This window comes from Schistocerca cancellata, chromosome 9 (genome assembly GCF_023864275.1).
Source record: "Schistocerca cancellata isolate TAMUIC-IGC-003103 chromosome 9, iqSchCanc2.1, whole genome shotgun sequence".
NCBI classification, from domain to species: domain Eukaryota; kingdom Metazoa; phylum Arthropoda; class Insecta; order Orthoptera; family Acrididae; genus Schistocerca; species Schistocerca cancellata.
The window spans coordinates 196,529,606-196,548,377 of NC_064634.1; the positions used below are offsets into that span (position 1 = coordinate 196,529,606).

The window sequence follows — 18,772 nt, forward strand, 5'->3', positions numbered from 1 at the left end:
ATGGCCCACCAGTACCATTATTTCTACAAGGACTACAGTGGGTCTGCACGTTTGATGGCCCACCAATACCATTATCTCTACAAGGACTATAGTGGGTCTGCATCTTTGATGGCCCACCAATATCGTAATCTCTACCAGGACTACAGTGGGTCTACTCTGTGATGACCTACGTACCAATATTCTTCAAAACTTTGACTGACTCTGCGGTGGGTTTGCTCTGTTGTGGCCCATTACCTGTCTGCATGTCAAGAGTCAGCAGTTTTCGTTGGCAGGCCAACACTACATCTTCAAGACTGCAGGGAAATCCACTACTTCCGTGTGCATTTTCTTCTACTGCTCAGACTTTGAGAAAAACTCTGCAATTTTACTGTGATGAATGATCAGGACTGTCTTTATGGACTGTGAGAAAATTTTAGCTTATGACCAACATTGTATCAATAAGTGAGTGCATTTGATATCTTTGTTATTGTAATTATGAAAAATTTTATCAAATCATTATTGGCCACTGCCCAAAACAATTTGTAAAATTTTTTGTGGGGAGCATGGGGGTATGTAAGTAGGCTATTTATGTTTTCTTATTGGCAACGTTACATAGCGCTCTGTATGAAAATCACTGGCTGTGCTGTGTGCAGTCTGTGGCTAGTTTGCATTGTTGTCTGCCATTGTAGTGTTGGGCAGCGGCAGCTGGATGTGAACAGCGCGTAGCATTGCGCAGTTGGAGGTGAGCCGCCAGCAGTGGTGGATGTGGGGAGAGAGATGGCGGAGTTTTGAAATTTGTAACACAGTTACATTTCACTACACACATTTCTGTTGGTCGTAGTATATGGACAATATGTGAGAAGTAGGGACTGATAGTGTTTGCACGTGTGTTAATAATTCAGCAAGGGACTGGATAACAGCATTGCTGGTTCTAAGGACATTTCAAACAAATTTTTTGTGAGTGGACAAGTGGTGGTTTATGGACTTGCTATATTCTCCGCAAGACTCTTCGATGGTGATTGTGCACCTGCACAGTCGCAACAGATGGCTGCTGGCCATCTCTACAAGGACTACAGTGGGTCTGCATTTTTGATGGCCCACCAGTACCATTATTTCTACAAGGACTACAGTGGGTCTGCACGTTTGATGGCCCACCAATACCATTATCTCTACAAGGACTATAGTGGGTCTGCATCTTTGATGGCCCACCAATATCGTAATCTCTACCAGGACTACAGTGGGTCTACTCTGTGATGACCTACGTACCAATATTCTTCAAAACTTTGACTGACTCTGCGGTGGGTTTGCTCTGTTGTGGCCCATTACCTGTCTGCATGTCAAGAGTCCGCACTTTTCGTTGGCAGGCCAACACTACATCTTCAAGACTGCAGGGAAATCCACTACTTCCGTGTGCATTTTCTTCTACTGCTCAGACTTTGAGAAAAACTCTGCAATTTTACTGTGATGAATGATCAGGACTGTCTTTATGGACTGTGAGAAAATTTTAGCTTATGACCAACATTGTATCAATAAGTGAGTGCATTTGATATCTTTGTTATTGTAATTATGAAAAATTTTATCAAATCATTATTGGCCACTGCCCAAAACAATTTGTAAAATTTTGTGGGGAGCATGGGGGCTATGTAAGTAGGCTGTTTATGTTTTCTTATTGGCAACGTTACATAGCGCTCTGTATGAAAATCACTGGCTGTGCGGTGTGCAGTCTGTGGCTAGTTTGCATTGTTGTCTGCCATTGTAGTGTTGGTCAGCGGCAGCTGGATGTGAACAGCGCGTAGCATTGCGCAGTTGGAGGTGAGCCGCCAGCAGTGGTGGATGTGGGGAGAGAGATGGCGGAGTTTTGAAATTTGTAACACTGGATGTCATGAACTACTATATATATTATGACTGTTAAAGTAAATACATTGTTTGTTCTCTATTAACATCTTTCAATTGCTAACTATGCCTATCAGTAGTTAGTACCTTCTGTAGTTTGAATCTTTTATTTAGCTGGCAGTAGTGGCGCTCGCTGTATTGCAGTAGCTCGAGTAACCAAGATTTTTGTGAGGTAAGTGATTTGTGAAACGTATAGGTTGATGTTAGTCAGGGCCATTCTTTTGTATGGATTTTTGAAAGTCAGATTGCGTTGCGCTAAAAATATTGTGGGTCAGGTTAAGCACAGTCGTATACAATTCTTCAAAAGGGGACGTTTCAACCTACTTTAAGCACTGTGCCTCAGTACACGCGCACTCTTAGGCTTCTGTCGCGAGCTGTTGAGTTCGCTACAATGGTTGCGGCACAGTGAGAGCCTGTCCGCCGCCGGCGTGCTTACCTTGAGGACGTCCCCGGCGTGCGCCGCCCGCTGCCGCCCGCCGAACAGCCACCAGGAGCGGCCGGCGCGGTCCCGCCACAGCGAGGCGCCGACGCGAGGGCCCGGGCCGCGGTAGGCGGCCGACTCGGTCGCGTTGAACGTGGTCGGCGGCAGCGCCCACTGCTCCCACACCCACTCTGCAACACGCGACACCGGGAGGGCTCTCAGCACACAGCTGCAGCACGGTCGCTTCCCAGCGACGAGTATGACAACGCGTTTTTGAGATCTGGCGACATCTACTCCGTGGTACAAACTCTGACGGACGAGAGCGTAGGTACATCAACCTAGTAGTATTTTAAGGAAAGTCGTTAAATATCCAGTAGTATGCATGTCCTGCCATTCTATATTCACGAAGATGCAAGTCTGGTACTTTTTGCCGATGATACAAGCTGTAGTGGTTAAAATAAGAAAAAGAGAAGAAAAGAAAAGGTTGAAAATGTGGGAAGAAATCGTGAATAAAAAGGGGTTTGTAAAAACCGCTAATGACCGTGAAAAAGGGAAAGAATGAAATGCAAGTCGGACTTCGTATTACAGAAAAGTTATCGGACTTCGTGATTCGGAAAAGCTATTGTTGAGGTGGTCCTTGTGGCATTTCTGAGCAAAAATCAAACCAATTTCCACTACAAAAATTATTTGAAAGAAAACAGAGAATATTAAAATGTGATTAACAGGGGGAAATGGCGTAGATAAGAATTCATCCTTTACTATGTTAACATGTCTTCTCTCGTGCGCGTCCAGGTCTTGTTCTCCAAAATTTCCTGTTTCATTCCTGCGTGAAGAGTCGTAGCTGCTCCGAAATTTTGCAATCGTCCAGGAATCACTAATTTATACAAATCAAAACCATCTTGGCAATGAATGCAATTTATTTTACGTTGCTACTTCCATCCTCCGAATTTCATATCAATTTCCACAATACGTTTCCATATCAATGAGTTTTTCGTATTAATCCGACCACGACTAGCTAATAAGTAAGTTAAACTTTCGCTCTCAAAGACAAAAGCGGGCAGAAAAACAAAAAGAGTTACAATTTTACTACCTTCATTTTCTTATATATTTTCTCTGCCGTCGAGCGCTCGTACAGCTGCGACGGTATAATTTATATCTGAGGGAACGACTGTAGCGCGGCGAAATTCAGTCTCGCTACAAAGCATAGCTATCACACCCAACAGACAAGAATTAACTGATGAAATTTTAAACGATGTTTTTCAGAAAATCATTAAGTGGTTCTCTGCAAATGGGCTCCCATTAAACTTTGACAAAACACAGTATATACAGTTCCACACTGTAAATCGAATGACACCATTAATAAATATAGACTTCGATCAGAAATCGGTAGCTAAGGTAGAATATTCAAAATTGCTACGTGTATGCATTGATGAGGGGTTGAACTGGAAAAAACACACTGAGGATCTGCTGAAACGTTTGAGTTCAGCTACTTATGCTATTAGGGTTATTGCAAATTTTGGCGATATACATCTCAGTAAATTAACTTACCACGCCTATTTTCATTCTTTGCTTTCGTATGGCATCGTATTCTGGGGTAACTCATCACTGAGTAAAAGAGTGTTCACTGCACAAAAGCGTCTAATCAGAATAATTGCTGGAGCTCATCCAAGATCATCCTGCAGACACTTATTTAAAGAGCTAGGGATCTTCACTGTAGCCTCACAATATATATATATATATATATATATATATATATATATATATATATATATATATCCACTTATGAAATTTGTTATTAACAATCCGAACGAATTCAAAAGTAATAGCAGTGTACATGGCTACGACACTAGGAGAAAGGATGATCTTCACTACTCAAGGTTAAATCTAACTTTGGCTCAGAAGGGGGTAAATTATGCCACCACGAAAGTCTTTGGTCACTTACGTAATAGCTTCAAAAGTCTGACAGGTAGCCATATAGCATTTAAAAGGAAATTAAAAGAATTTATGAATGGCAACTCCTTCTACTCATTAGATGAATTTTTGAATACAGTAAGTGGGAGATTTCCCCACCCCCTACAAAAAATATTGTTTAGTGTCATGTAAATATTAAGTGTCATGTAATATTTTGTGTAATGTAATATCTTGTGTGGGCACCTTTTTATTAACCTCACACGTTCCACATCATTAAGAAGTGTCGTAATCATGATCTATGGAACAAGTACTAATCTAATCTAATCTGCAGATGATAAGATTAAAACTGTATGGGACATGCTCATAAAGTCACAGGACAGTCAGGCAGTGTACAAAATACCATAACAGTTAAACTACAAGACAATGTTATGACCGGTAATTCACTAGTTGCAACTATTGCTAACAATCAGTTTCTAAAGGTAGCAGCAAATATGGGAGTTATCGTTCAGCTGACGAAGCAAGAGAATATATTAAAAATGTCTTCCACAAAACTTCATGCAACTACAACCAGCACTGTTATCCTTTTCTGGCATTAATACAACTACGAAAGTGTTACAAAACAGAATCTCATGTGAGCTTGACGACATTTCAACCAGAATTTGGGAAGTTGTTCCGAATTGATACATACAATGCATCACTGGCACAGGGAATTTTTACAGACCGGTTAAAGTATGCAGTTGTTAAACCATTTCATAAGAAAGATGACAAGACAGCCTTAAACAGTTATCGTTCAACTTCTCTGCTGATACATTTTCAAAAATATTCGAAAAGAGTAGTCGCATACTTACGTAGAAACAATTTACGCAGCATACCACACTTTGGGTTCCAAAAGAGTTGCTCTACTGAGAATGCTATTTTTGCCTCCACTCATCAAATAATACAGGCTTCAAATAATAAAATATCGACAGATGGTCTTTTTTGTAATCTTCCCAAGGCGTTTGATTGTGTAGATCATGTTACTCTCTTAGAAAAACTCAAGGTTTATGGAACTGATAGCTTTACACACAACTGGTTTGATTCGTACTTCACAAACGGAATGCAAAAGGTTATGCTGAATTACTCAAACAGTGTCGGAAGAGTAGAAATAAAATGTTAGTCACAAAGGGAGTCCCACAGGGCTCAAGTTTTGGTCCACTCCTATGCCTTCTATATGTGAATGACCTTCCACTAAACATTCAGCAAATGGAACTGGTACTTTTTGCAGACGATACCAGTATTATAACAAATCCAACTACAGGGAAAGCAACAAAAGAATTGGTAACTGATATATTCCAAACCATTATTAAGTTGTTCTCTGAAAATCGATTTTCCATAGATTTTGAAAGGAAACATACTACATTCACTGCTGTAAAACAAATACTGTCATACCAAGAATCGATTTAGCACATGAGCAGCTGACAATAATTTCAATAGAATGTTCCAAATTTTTGGGTGTACATGTTGATGAAAACTTGATCTACAAGAAGCATGTGGCTAAGCTTCTCAAACGGTTAAGTTCAGCTACTTTTGTTCTTCATGCAATGCTTAATCTTGGAAAAAAACATTTTGCATATTTCTACTCAGTAATATCGTATGGAATAATTATCTGGGGTATCTCATCACTTAAAAGGAAAGTATTGATTGCATAAAAGTGAGCAGTAAGAATAATATGTGGTGTTCGCCCACAGACGTCATGTAGGTACTTCTTCAGGAAGGTAGATATTTTAACTGTGATGTCACAATATAGATATCCGTTAGCGAAATTCGTGAAAAATAATCGGTTACAATTTGAGGTAAACAGTGATGTCCAAAAATGCAACATTTCAGGGGAAAATGACCTTTATTGTCCATTGTTAAAGCTTTCAGTGGCTGTGAAATAAGTTCAATAAGCAGCAACAACATTTTTTGATCATTTTCCCAACGACATAAAATATCTGACAGGCATCCAAGCAAGTTTTACAGTTATTTTAAAATCGTCTGTCCTGGACAACTCCCTCAATTCCATCGACGAATTTCTACTTAAAAATTGGTAGCCATTAAAAAACGTATACCTGCATGAGTAAGACTGAAAATAATAATGTGCTCATTTATGTCAACATTAATCGTGTATACAGACCGTGGCCGGTCGGTGTGGCCGTGCGGTTCTAGGCGCTTCAGTCTGGAACCGCGTGACCGCTACGGTCACAGGTTCGAATCCTGCCTCGGGCATGGACGTGTATGATGTCCTTAGGTTAGTTAGGTTTAAGTAGTTCTGAGTTCTAGGGGACTGATGACCACAGATGTTAAGTCCCATAGTGCTCAGAGCCATTTGAACCATTTTTACATACCCTGTTAGCTGACTAAGCATCAGCATTTCGATAAAAGAATCGTTCAAATGATCTATGCAACATGTAACTAACAAACTTGGAAAAGCAAGCCTCGTCTGACTCTGAAGGTTTTGAAGAAAAAAAGTCTATTCGCTCGTTGCTCTAACTTCTTTATGTGACACAATACCTTCAGATTTAGTAATGTATAAACAGTGCTTGAGCCTACAACGGATGGATTATGTCTGTACGTGTCTGTCGCGCAATATTTGTTTTACCTGTGATACCATCATATGAGCGTCACTGTTACGAATTAGACTTGTGCAAGCCGCGCGGGATTAGCCGAGCGGTCTTAGGCGCTGCAAGGCGCTGCAGTCATGGACTGTGCAGCTGGTCCAGGTGGAGGTTCAAGTCCTCCCCCGGGCATGTGTGTGTGTGTGTGTGTGTGTTTTTGTCCTTAGGATAATTTAGGTTAAGTAGTGTGTAAGCTTAGGGACTGATGACCTTAGCAGTTAAGTCCCATAACATTTCACACACATCTGAACATCAGACTTGTGCCGTGCTATAAACTAGTACAGTATCGAAAAGCGTTTAGCGAGAGCGTCATTATGGAGAGCTTGCAGAGTACTATTACGAACCACAATGGCACAAAATATAATATTCGTCGCAAAATAAGTGAATAGCAATATTAAATTGAAAATGATAAAATAATGAAAAATATCGTCTCACACGGCTCGTAAATATGTTCGGTTTTATAGGAAACGCAAGTCAGAGGAAAGCTCGTGTCGAAATGAATCCAAAAACCCTAAAAATTGCAGTACCGAATGAATGCGAGAGCTACGATAAAGTCGAAAGGGAAATGAAGAAAAGGGTGAAAATCGGTTACGAACAGTACCTGACGCATCGGACGTACAGGAGTCAGCGACAGACCGAACTTGTGATTCACGTCTTATGTAACCATTATGCTCCTCCGCGTAACCATTGTATTAAAGAAACTGATAATTAAATTAAGTGCCGGCCCAGAGCGGCCGTGTGGTTCTAGGCGCTCCAGTCTGGAGCCGAGCCACCGCTCCGGTCGCAGGTTCGAATCCTGCCTCGGGCATGGATGTGTGTGATATCCTCAGGTAAGTTAGGTTTAATTAGTTCTAAGTTCTAGGCGACTGATGACCTCAGAAGTTAAGTCGCATAGTGCTCAGAGCCAATTAAATTAAGTACTAGTACAAAACATCGGTAATGATTTTATCCGACGTTTTCACGAAAAATCTGATTCGCGGAGACAGGATTTTTTAAAATTTCTTTTCGTTCTTCTGCTTGTTGATACGACCCGTGCCATATATACACTATGTGATCAAAAGTAACCGGAAAAACCCGAGAACATACGTTTTTCATATTAGGTACATTGTGCTGCCACCTACTGTGAGTTGCTCCAAATCAGCGACCTCAGTAGACATTAGACATCGTCACGGAGCCGAATAGGTCGCTTCGCGGAACTCATGGACTCCGAACGTGGTCAGATGATTGGGTGTCACTTGTGTCATACGTCTGTACGCGAGATTTCCACACTTCCAGACATCCCTAAGTCCACTGTTTCCCACGTGATACTGAAGTGGAAACGTTAAGAGTCACGTACAGCACTAAAGCGTACACGCCGACCTCGTCTGTTGACTGACAGAGACCGCTGACAGTTGAAGAGGGTCGTAATATGTAACAGGCAGACATCTATCCAGAGCATCACACAGGAATTCCACACTGCATCAGGCAGGATCCACTGTAAGTACTATGGCAGTTAGGCGGGAGGTGAGAAAACTTGGATTTCATGGTCGAGCGGCTACTCATAAGCCACACATCACGCCGGTAAATGCCAAACGACGCCTCGCTTGGTGTAAGGAGCGTAAACTTTGGACGATTGAACATTGGGAAAACGTAGTGTGAAGTGGCGAATCACGGTACACAATGTGGAGATCCGATTGCAGGGTGTGGGTATGGTGAAAGCCCCGTGAACATCATCTGCCAACGTAAGTAGTGCCAACAGTAAAATTCGGAGTCGGTGGTGTTACGGTGTGGTCGTGTTTTTCATGGAGGGGGCTTCCAACCCTTGTTGTTTTGAGTGGCACTATCACAGCACAGGTCTGCACTGATGTTTGAAGCACCTTCTTGCTTCCCACTGTTGAAGAGCAATCCGGGGATGGCGACTGCATCTTCCAAACCAACGAGCACCTGTTTATAATGCACGCCCTCTGACAGAGTGGTTACACAACAATAACATCCCTGTAAGGGACTGGACTGCACATAGTCTGACCTGAATCCTATAGAACACGTTTGGTATGTTTTCGAACGCCGAATTCGTACCAGGCCTCACCGACCGACATCGATACCTCTCCTCAGTGCAGCACACTCCGTGAAAAATGGGCTGCTATTCCCCAAGAAACCTTCCAGCACCCCTTCGCCTCTCGAACTTTATTTTCGTCTTGGGGGAGAGGAAGGTTCACATGAAACTATATCTTTTAAGTATGGTAGCTGACGAACGACCATCATTTTCAAAGAAAAACTTTTTTGCACAAATCGCCTCGTTATGAAGGAGTAAAGCAAGTACAAAACCGATGTTTCAAACGTCTCTGTAGCGGTCATCTCCAGGAACGCTAAACTTCTGGAATGTCAGCTTTACAGTTGTTTTAGTGTTTCATAACGACGCAGAAGAATACAGAAGAATGGAAAAGAAAATTGAGAATGCGCTAGGTGACGATCAGTTTGGCTTTAGGAAAAGTAAAGGGACGAGAGAGGCAATTCTGACGTTACGGCTGATAATGGAAGCAAGGCTAAAGAAAAATCAAGACACTTTCATAGGATTTGTCGACCTGGAAAAAGCGTTCGACAGTATAAAATGGTGCAAGCTGTTCGAGATTCTGAAAAAGTAGGGGTAAGCTATAGGGAGAGACAGGTCATATACAATATGTACAACAACCAAGAGGGAATAATAAGAGTGGATGATCAAGAACGAAGTGCTCGTATTAAGAAGGGTGTAAGACAAGGCTGTAGCCTTTCGCCCCTACTCTTCAATCTGTACATCGAGGAAGCAATGATGAAAATAAAAGAAAGGTTCATGAGTGGAATTAAAATATAAGGTGAAAGGATGTCAATGATACGATTCGCTGATGACATTGCTATCCTGAGCGATAGTGAAGAAGAATTAAATGATCTGCTGAACGGAATGAACAGTCTAATGAGTACACAGTATGGTTTGAGAGTAAATCGGAGAAAGACGAAGGTAATGAGAAGTAGTAGAAATGAGAACAGCGAGAAACTTAACATCAGGATTGATGGTCACGAAGTCAATGAAGTTACGGAATTCTTCTACCTAGGCAGTAAAATAACCAATGACGGACGGAGCATGGAGGACATCAAAAGCAGACTCGCTATGGCAAAAAAGGCATTTCTGACCAAGAGAAGTCTACTAATATCAAATACCGGCCTTAATTTGAGGAAGAAACTTCTGAGGATGTACGTCTGGAGTACAGCAATGTATGGTAGTGAAACATGGGCTGTGGGAAAACCGGAACAGAAGACAATCGAGGCATTTTAGATGTGGTGCTATAGACGAATGTTGAAAATTAGGTGGACTGATAAGGTAAGGAATGAGGAGGTTCTACGCAGAATCGGAGACGAAAGGAATATGTGGAAAACACTGATAAGGAGAAGGGACAATATGATAGGACATCTGCTAAGACATGAGGGAATGACTTCCATGGTACTAGAGGGAGCTGTAGAGGGCAAAAACTGTAGAGGAAGACAGAGATTGGAAAACGTCAAGCAAATAATTGAGGACGTAGGTTGCAAGTGCTACTCTGAGGTGAAGAGGTTAGCACAGGAAAGGAATTCGTGGCGGGCCGCATCAAACCAGTCAGTAGACTGATGACCAAAAAAAAAAAAAACGACGCAGACTAACACCCAGAAAGATTTTATTTAAACTGACACGCCATAGACACCTAAGAGCTTACCAATATCAGCTCGTTTTTGGTCAAAGATTCCCGAATAACAGGCCGTAAGCAACCGTGCGTAGCGCTGGTGGAGTACTTCGTCGTTCCCACGCCACTTCTGTGGAAGTTTCTCCTCATCTCCTCCCTGAAAGAGGTCTCCAACATAGTGACAAAACTGTATATGCATGCCTGACGAGAATGGAGGAACTCTTTATCAACAACCCGGTCAAGAAAAGCACTTGTTTAAATTACTTGCAGACTTCCACGTGATGTTGCTTCTGATCGTTTTGAAGCAGTAGTGGCACAAACTTCTCCATAATCCTTCTAGTATTCAGTTCCTCCCACCACAACGTATTCCCAAAATGATGTAAAGATCTTGAATGGTCTGTCTATGGTCCTGCAGAATCGGATCTCTCCCTTCCCGAACATTTTCTAGCGTGACGCTCGTCGACGGCCTTCCGGAACGGTCCTCGTCATCAGTCAGTGTTCCCTTTTTTTGAAACTCTTACATCAGTCTAAGTCTGTGTTTGACGTAAACAGCTTGCTGCAGCGTTTGGTGCGTTTCTGCAGCGATTTGCCCGAGTTTTAAGATCAGTCATTGGAAAACCGCAAACACCCGGGAAAACGACGATGGTAATATGCCCATCAGCTACTAACCAAACTATTCACGTCGCAGGAATTTGTCACAGTGATACGAGAACGACAATTTGAGGCGCCTAGCGGTATTTCACTTTCTCGTAGCCATGTACTCGCAAAATTCAAACTTCTGAAGCTTTAGTATACCACCTAGTACCTACGCCGGCGGTATCCCAAACTAACGCGTTTATTTTTAGCGATTCGCAGTAGCGTTTACGTATTCACTTTGGCTCGTTCCGCAGTAACTCACTTGAGTAAATATAACGCTGCTGCCACCTGATTCTATATCGTCAAAGGACAAAAGAGAGGAAATCTGAAAGTGATCACTGTACGTATGTCAGCGGCATCTGTCAGTGTCATACATAGAACGGCAGGCGCCATTGCGCGAATACAAAATAATCTGTCAATATTCTGTAAGAAAATGTGGAAGACGACAATAAAAGATAAGTTAATACAGAAATTTGAATTCGCCTGCATTATTGTGCATACATACTGTAACATGCCACCGCAAGTTTGGGTAAGGTTCTGCTTGAAGTGTATCGACACTCGATTTATTTTATCTTTCCCTCGAAAATGTGTTGCTGTCTAAGCAGAGAGACTAAAGCACTATGGAAGGAAGACCCAAAACCTCAACCTATCCACATACTACGAATGTAGTGACTCTTGCCCTTGATCCTCATTACTCTCGGCATTTCGCCGATTATCGAAAGAACAGACATCACTTATATGAGGGTTGGAACTTTCATAGTGGCAACTATTTATTTACAGTTCGTACAAAATAGATACGTGTTTAAAAGTTGAGCTTCAAAGTAGTCACCAGCATTGTGTATAACCAGTTGCCAGCGATGTGGAAGTCGTAGGATACTTTTAGCAGTGCCAGTTGTTGACAGTTCGAGCGGCGCGGTCTATTGGAGGGCTTAAGTCAGCAGTAGGTAGTACAGCACTTAGCAGCCCCATCAGTCAAACAGATCAATAACAGCTTGCACTGCACATGCTTGAGCATTGTCCTGCAAAATGATGGTCAGGTACTGCACAAAGTGTCATCACTTCTGTCTCTAAGCTGGTCGTAGGTTGTGTTACAAAAATGAACGGCATAGTGACCGAAGTGATGACTTTCTACAGGACCTGAGCATCATTTTACAGGACAATGCTCAAGCATGTTACTGATTTGTGTGACTGATGAGTCTACCACCTACTGCACTCCCCTGGCTTAAGCCCTCGTGAGTTCAACTCGATTTCTAAACTGAAGGAAACACTTTACGGCATTCGCTTCAGAAGTGCTACAAATTCGTCGGGCAACAGACTGCGCCGCTCGAACTGTCTACACAACTGGCACTGCTAAGAGTATTCTACGACTAAGAAATCGCTGGCAACGGGTTATACACAATACTGGTGACTACTTTGAAGGTCAGTAAGACTTCGAAACACGTATCTATTTTGTACGAGCTGTAAATAAATAGTTGCCACTATTTTAAAGTTCCAACCCTAGTGTATAATTAATGTGAAGACGGCCAACGATCTCTACAGTGCGAATGCAGACAAGCTCGAACTCTTACAGGGGTCGGCGAAATGCTGCGAGTAACGAAGGCAATGAGGAACAGGCACTACATTCGTGTTGTGTGGACAGGCCGAGAATTTGGTCTGACGGGAGGCGTGCTAAGATAGTCCGTGTAGTAACGGTGACCATTGTGTCTGGATGACACAGTGGTCAGCCCTTCTGCCTAGTAAGGAGACGACTTGGGCTCGAATCCTGGTCCGGCACAAATTTTTAACCTTCTCCATTGATTTAAATCAATGCCTGCTCGCAGACAACGTCTATAATTCCTTTGTATCTTAATTCATAGTGGCTGCTGTATCAAACTTGTATCTGTTCTTCAGGATATGTCCAAAAGAACCGACACTACAAGTATATAATTAAGAAAGGTGGTCCATCATCTTTCCGGCGTGCATAAAGGCAAGAAATACTTCTTCTTTTCATATTATGCTTGATAATTCTATAGCCATCTTCATGGTGGGTCGGTGTCTGAAGTAAAGCCACCGCAGGGAGAATTGCGAACATATTGTGCTGCAAACGATCAGTTACAGTCCGAAAGATTGGAGCATTAAAAATTGTGTTGTTACAGAGGAGGAGTGAATCAGTTTTGTTAAGCCCGTATGGAGCCCTACTAGCTAGCCTTTTCTTACTTCTTTATACACTCTACTTCCTACATCTTTCTACACTTTTTTCCTGCAACTCTATACTGAAGAGCCAAAGAAACTGGCATGCCTTCCTAATATCGTATAGGGTCCCCGCGAGCACGCAGAAGTGCCGGAACACGACGTGGCATGGACTCGATTTATGTCTCAAGTAGTACTGGAAGGAACTGACACCACGAATCCTGCAAGGCTGTCCATAAATCCGTAAGAGTACGAGAGGATGGAGATCTCTTCTGAACAGCACGTTGCAAGGCATCACAGATACGCTCAATAATATTAATTCTGATGAGTTTGGTGGCCAGCGGAAGTGTTTAAACTCACAAGAGTGTTTCTGGAGCCACTCTGTAGCGATTCTGGATGTGTGGAGTATCGCATTGTCCTGATGGAATTGCCGAAGTCAATGAACGTGAATGGATGCAGGTGATCAGACAGGATGCTTACGTACGTGTCACCTATCAGACTTGTCTCTAGACGTTACAGGAGTCACATATCACTCAAACTCCACACGCTCCACACCATTACAGAGTCTCCACCAGCTTAAACCGTCCCCTGCTGACATGCAAGGTCCATGGATTCATGCGGTTGTCTCCATATCCGTACACTTTCACCTGCTCGATACAATTTGAAACGAGACTCGTCCGAAAAGGCAACAAGATTCCAATCGTCAACAGTCCATTGTCGGTATTGACGGGCGCAGGCGAGGCGTAAAGTTTGTGTAGTGCAGTCATCAAGCGTACACGAGTGGGCCTTCGGCTCCGAAAACCCATATCGAAAAACGTGACTCTGAGCACTATGGGACTTAACATCTGAGGTCATCAGTCCCCTAGAACTTAGAACTACTTAAACCTAACTAACCTAAGGACATCACACACATCCATGCCCTAGGCAGGATTCGAACCTGCGACCGTAGCGGTCGGGCGGTTCCAGACTGAATCGCCTAGAACCGCTCGGCCACCCCGGCCGGCAAAGCCCATATCGATGACGTTTCGTTGATGGTTCGCACGCTGACACTTGCTGATGGCCCGGCATTGAAATCTGCAGCAGTTTGTGGAAGGGTTGCACTTCTGTCACGTTGAACGATTCTCTTCAGTCGTCGTTGCTCCCGTTCTTGCAGGATCTATTTCCGCCGCGGCGATGTCGGCGATTTGATATTTTACCGGATTCCTGATACACGGTACACTCGTGAAATGGTCGTTTGGGAAAATCCCCACATCACCGTTACCTCGGAGATGCTACGTCCCATCGCTCGTCCGCCGATTGTAACATCACGTTCTAACTCATTTAAATCTTGATAACTTGTCATTTTAGCAGCAGTGACCGATCTAACAATTGCGCCAGACACTTGTCTTAGATAGGCGTTGTCGACCGGAGCGCCGTATTGTACCTGTTTACATATCTCTATATTTGAATGCGCTTGGCTATACCAGTTACTTTGGCGCTTTAGTGTACACACTCCGCAAGCCATCATCCGGTGCATGGCGGAGGGTATCTCGTAATTGTACTAATCGTTTCCTTTCCTGTTCCATTCGCAAATGGAGCAAGGGAAAAAAGACTGACATCACGCCCCGCACGAATCCTGATTTCTCTCATCTTGTGTTCACGGTCCTTATGCGAAATGTATGTTGGTAGCAGTAGAATCGTTCTGCAGTAAGCTGCAAATGCCGGTTTTCCAAATTTTCTCGATAGTGTTTCTCGAAAAGACCGTCGTCCTTTCGTCTTCTTTCCAGGGATACCCATTTGAGTTCACGAAGTATCTCCGCAATATCCGCTTGTTTATCGAACTCACCTGCAATATATCCAGCGAAACAGCTCTTAATTCCTTCGATATCTTCCTTTTACCCAATACAGTGGGGATCCCAAAACACTCGTGCAGTAGTCTAGAATGGGCCGCCCTAGTGGTCTATACGCGGTCTCCTTTATATAAGAGCTATACTTTCCTAAAATTCTCACAATAAAACGATACCGACCATTCACCTTCCTTGCTAACGATCTTACGTGCTCGTTCCATTCCATTCCGTTTTGCTACGTTACACCAAGATATTTAATCGAAATGAACTGTGTCAAGCGGAATAACGTTAATACTGCATTGCAATATTACAGGATTTTTTCCTACTCGTCAGCATTAACTTGATTTTACTACGTTTAGAGCAGTCATGCATCACGCCAAATAGACGTTCTAAGTTGTCCTGTGAAATCCTAGTCACTCACCGACGGCATTTCCCGTACACTACAAAGACTTGCAGGTTGCTGCTCGCCCTATCCGTCAGATCATTTACGAAAATAGAGTGCAAGAGCGGCCCTATGCTCTTCCTGTCGAATAATTTGAAAATCACCAACTCAATAGCGTACAAAATCTAGAACACTTCTTCATCTAGCACTGGATGGGAAACTGCTTATGATGACTATGCTGTGGATAATTAACATGAAATTGATTCCTCTCGAAAATGGGCGAATAACTCGTCAAGGCCTTGTGACCAAATGCTAGCGATGGCAGTGGGAGATTCTAACAATATTTTTCGAATGCAGTCGACTTCTGACACTTGCAGCTTGTACAACAAACTTGTCCTTAGGAGTCCAAACAGAAACCTGTAAAAGACGATAATTGCCCCGTGACCTTTGAAGACTTCCGAGAAGAGACAGGGGAAATGGGGAACTGGGAATGGGCAAACGCTTTGTTAAGGCTACAGTAACAGCGTCCTCTTCTCCCGCTGCCCGGTAACGAGAAGCGAAGGCGAGAAGGCCTGTGTACCGCCAAGTCTCAAAGTAAATTGCGACGTCGCAGCGGGAGCGACAAAGGCGCCATTGTCTGCCCCCTGGGCCGACTTCTATTAGTGCCACTCAACAGGCGCCGGCAACCACTAGTTGCGAAATCACGTGCTCCCTGCCGAGAACAACTCACTTAGAAGCCCCGACTGCATTTTATGGGATGACGCAGCGCCGAAAGGAAGTTTTAATTTGTCAGCCGAGCTCGGCGACACTGAGGTTATTGCAGTCTGAGCACTATTTCATCAAGACGACAGTGGCAAAAGCATGGCTCCATTGAAGAGACAAATCCGCCGTTTTCCCGTATACTGGGTCGGTGCATAAGTTCGTGCCGTTTTTCCAGTGCCATGACTTTATTTTATTAGTGCAAAATACGGTATGTTATGTTACAGTGCACGGACTCGCTCAGTGGTGTAGCCGCTATCTTCGTCAATGACCGTCTGTCAGCGTTCTGGTACGAATTCTATGCCTCTCCTGTAGAACTGTTGTGATTTAGATTTGTTGGAATCTAGACTGTGGCTATGAACAGCTTCATCATGAAATTTTTGTACCCCAACGTTGCTGGAGAGACACCGGAAAAAATGATGATCAGAAGAAGTTTCGTCTGGTGAATATGGATGGTGCGGAAATGATTCCCAGCCGAGATCAGCAATGGCATTTATAGTGGTTCTGATCCTATGCGGGCGTGCTTTATCGTAGGGTAACAACATAGATTTGTCAGGCCTTTTGTTTGCCATAGCAATAGCAAGACGTTTTAGCTTTTATCGTTTCATTTCCACGAAGCAATTACTGATGAAGACTGTCAGTCTGGTTGTTCCAAACCCACAATATAGTATTTTGAGGTTGTGCATCATCCTTGCTTCCATCGGTGAGCTGAGTCATTCTTTCCTGTTCTCTATGTTCACATCCAGACAGCATTTCTCTTCACCAGTAAGAATGTTCCCAAGGAATGGTTTGTGCCTACGAAGAGCCAAATACACTCATGCTCGTAAATTAAGAATAATTGGAGAATGTGGTGCCACACAACGTGGCACTACAGAAAACTGGCGCTAATAGCATAGGCACATAGGGAAGACACACGACAAAGATCTGTAAGTCCACGGTATTGGTGATAAGTTGAGAAAACCGTCCCGAAACACATGTGCTACAAAACGCCACTGTTTCCTGCGCATGTACCTCGACATCAGTGTGGGATATGATCACCATGCACACGTACAGAGGCCGCCCAACGGGTTGGCATACTCTGGATCAGGTGGTCGAGCAGCTGCTGGGGTATAGCCTCCCAATCTTGCACCAGTGCCAGTCGGAGCTCCTGAAGTGTAGGGGTTCGAAGATGTGCAGCGATACGTCGACCGAGAGCATCCCAGACGTGCTCGATGGGATTTGGTCTGGAGAACAGGCAGGCCACTCCTTTCGCCTGATATCTTCTGTTTCAAGGTACTCCTCTACGATGGCAGCTCGGTGGGCCGTGCATTATCACCCATCTGGGGGAAGGTGGGACCCATTGCACCCCTGAAAGTGCGGACATACTGGTGCAAAATGACGTCCCGATACACCTGACCTGTTACAGTTCCTCTTTCAAAGACATGCAGGGGTGTGCGTGCACCAATCATAATCCACACCATCAAACCACGACCTCCATACAGGTCCCTTTCAAGGACATTAAGGAGTTGGTATCTGGTTCCTGGTTCACGCCAGATGAAAACCCAGCAGGAATCACTGTTCAGACTATACCTGGACTCGTCTATGAACATAACCTGCGACCACTGTTCCAATGACCATGTACTGTGTTCTTGGCACCAGGCCTTACGGCCTCTCCTTTGACCAGGGGTCAGTGGAATGCACCTTGCAGGTCTCCGGGCGAATAAATCATGCCTGTTCAGTCGTCTGTAGACTGCGTGTCTGGAGACAATTGTTCCAGTGACTGCAGTAGGGTCCCGAGCAAGGCTACCTACAGTACTCTGTGGCCGCCTGCGGGCACTGATGGTGAGATATCGGTCTCCTTGTGGTGTTGTACACTGTGGACGTCCCGTACTGTAGCGCCTGGACTCGTCTCCTGTCTGCTCGAATCGTTGCCATTATCTTGAGATCATACTTTGTGGGCACACGGAGGGCCCGTGCTACGACCTGCTGTGTTTGACCAGCATCCAGTCGCCCTAGTATTCTACCGCTCATAACGTCATCAATATATGTTCTTTGAGCCATTTTCAACACACAGTCACCATTAGCAAGTGTGAAAACGTCTGCACACTTACTCGCTGCACCGTACTCTGACATGCACCAATACACCTCTCGTATGTGTACTGCTGCCAGCGCCACCGTGCGACGACCGCAGGTCAAATGCACCGCATGGTCATACCCCGAGTTGATTTAAATCCGCCAGAGCGTTGTTTCACCATGTATCAGCATTATCCTTAATTTATGAGCATGAGTGTAGTAACGGTACAGCAATGAATAATATATGGTTATTCGCTGATTTTTGATGGTGTCAAATGGCTCTGAGCACTATGGGACTTAACATCTGAGGTCATCAGTCCCCTAGAACTTTGAACTACTTAAACCTAACTAACCTAAGGACATCACACACATCCATGCCCGAGGCAGGATTCGAACCTGCGACCGTATCAGTCGCGCGGGTCCGGACTGAAGCGCCTAGA

General features: G+C 43.9%; 1 protein-coding gene across 1 annotated transcript in view; it reads right to left on the minus strand.

The window, feature by feature from the left end:
- The window catches only part of LOC126101282 (uncharacterized), a 682,242-nt gene that overhangs the window by 237,160 nt on the left and 426,310 nt on the right, over nt 1-18,772 (minus strand). The window contains exon 2 of the mRNA XM_049911963.1: nt 2,309-2,484. Coding sequence (XP_049767920.1) covers nt 2,309-2,484 — 176 coding nt within the window. The remainder of the gene's footprint in view (nt 1-2,308; nt 2,485-18,772) is intronic.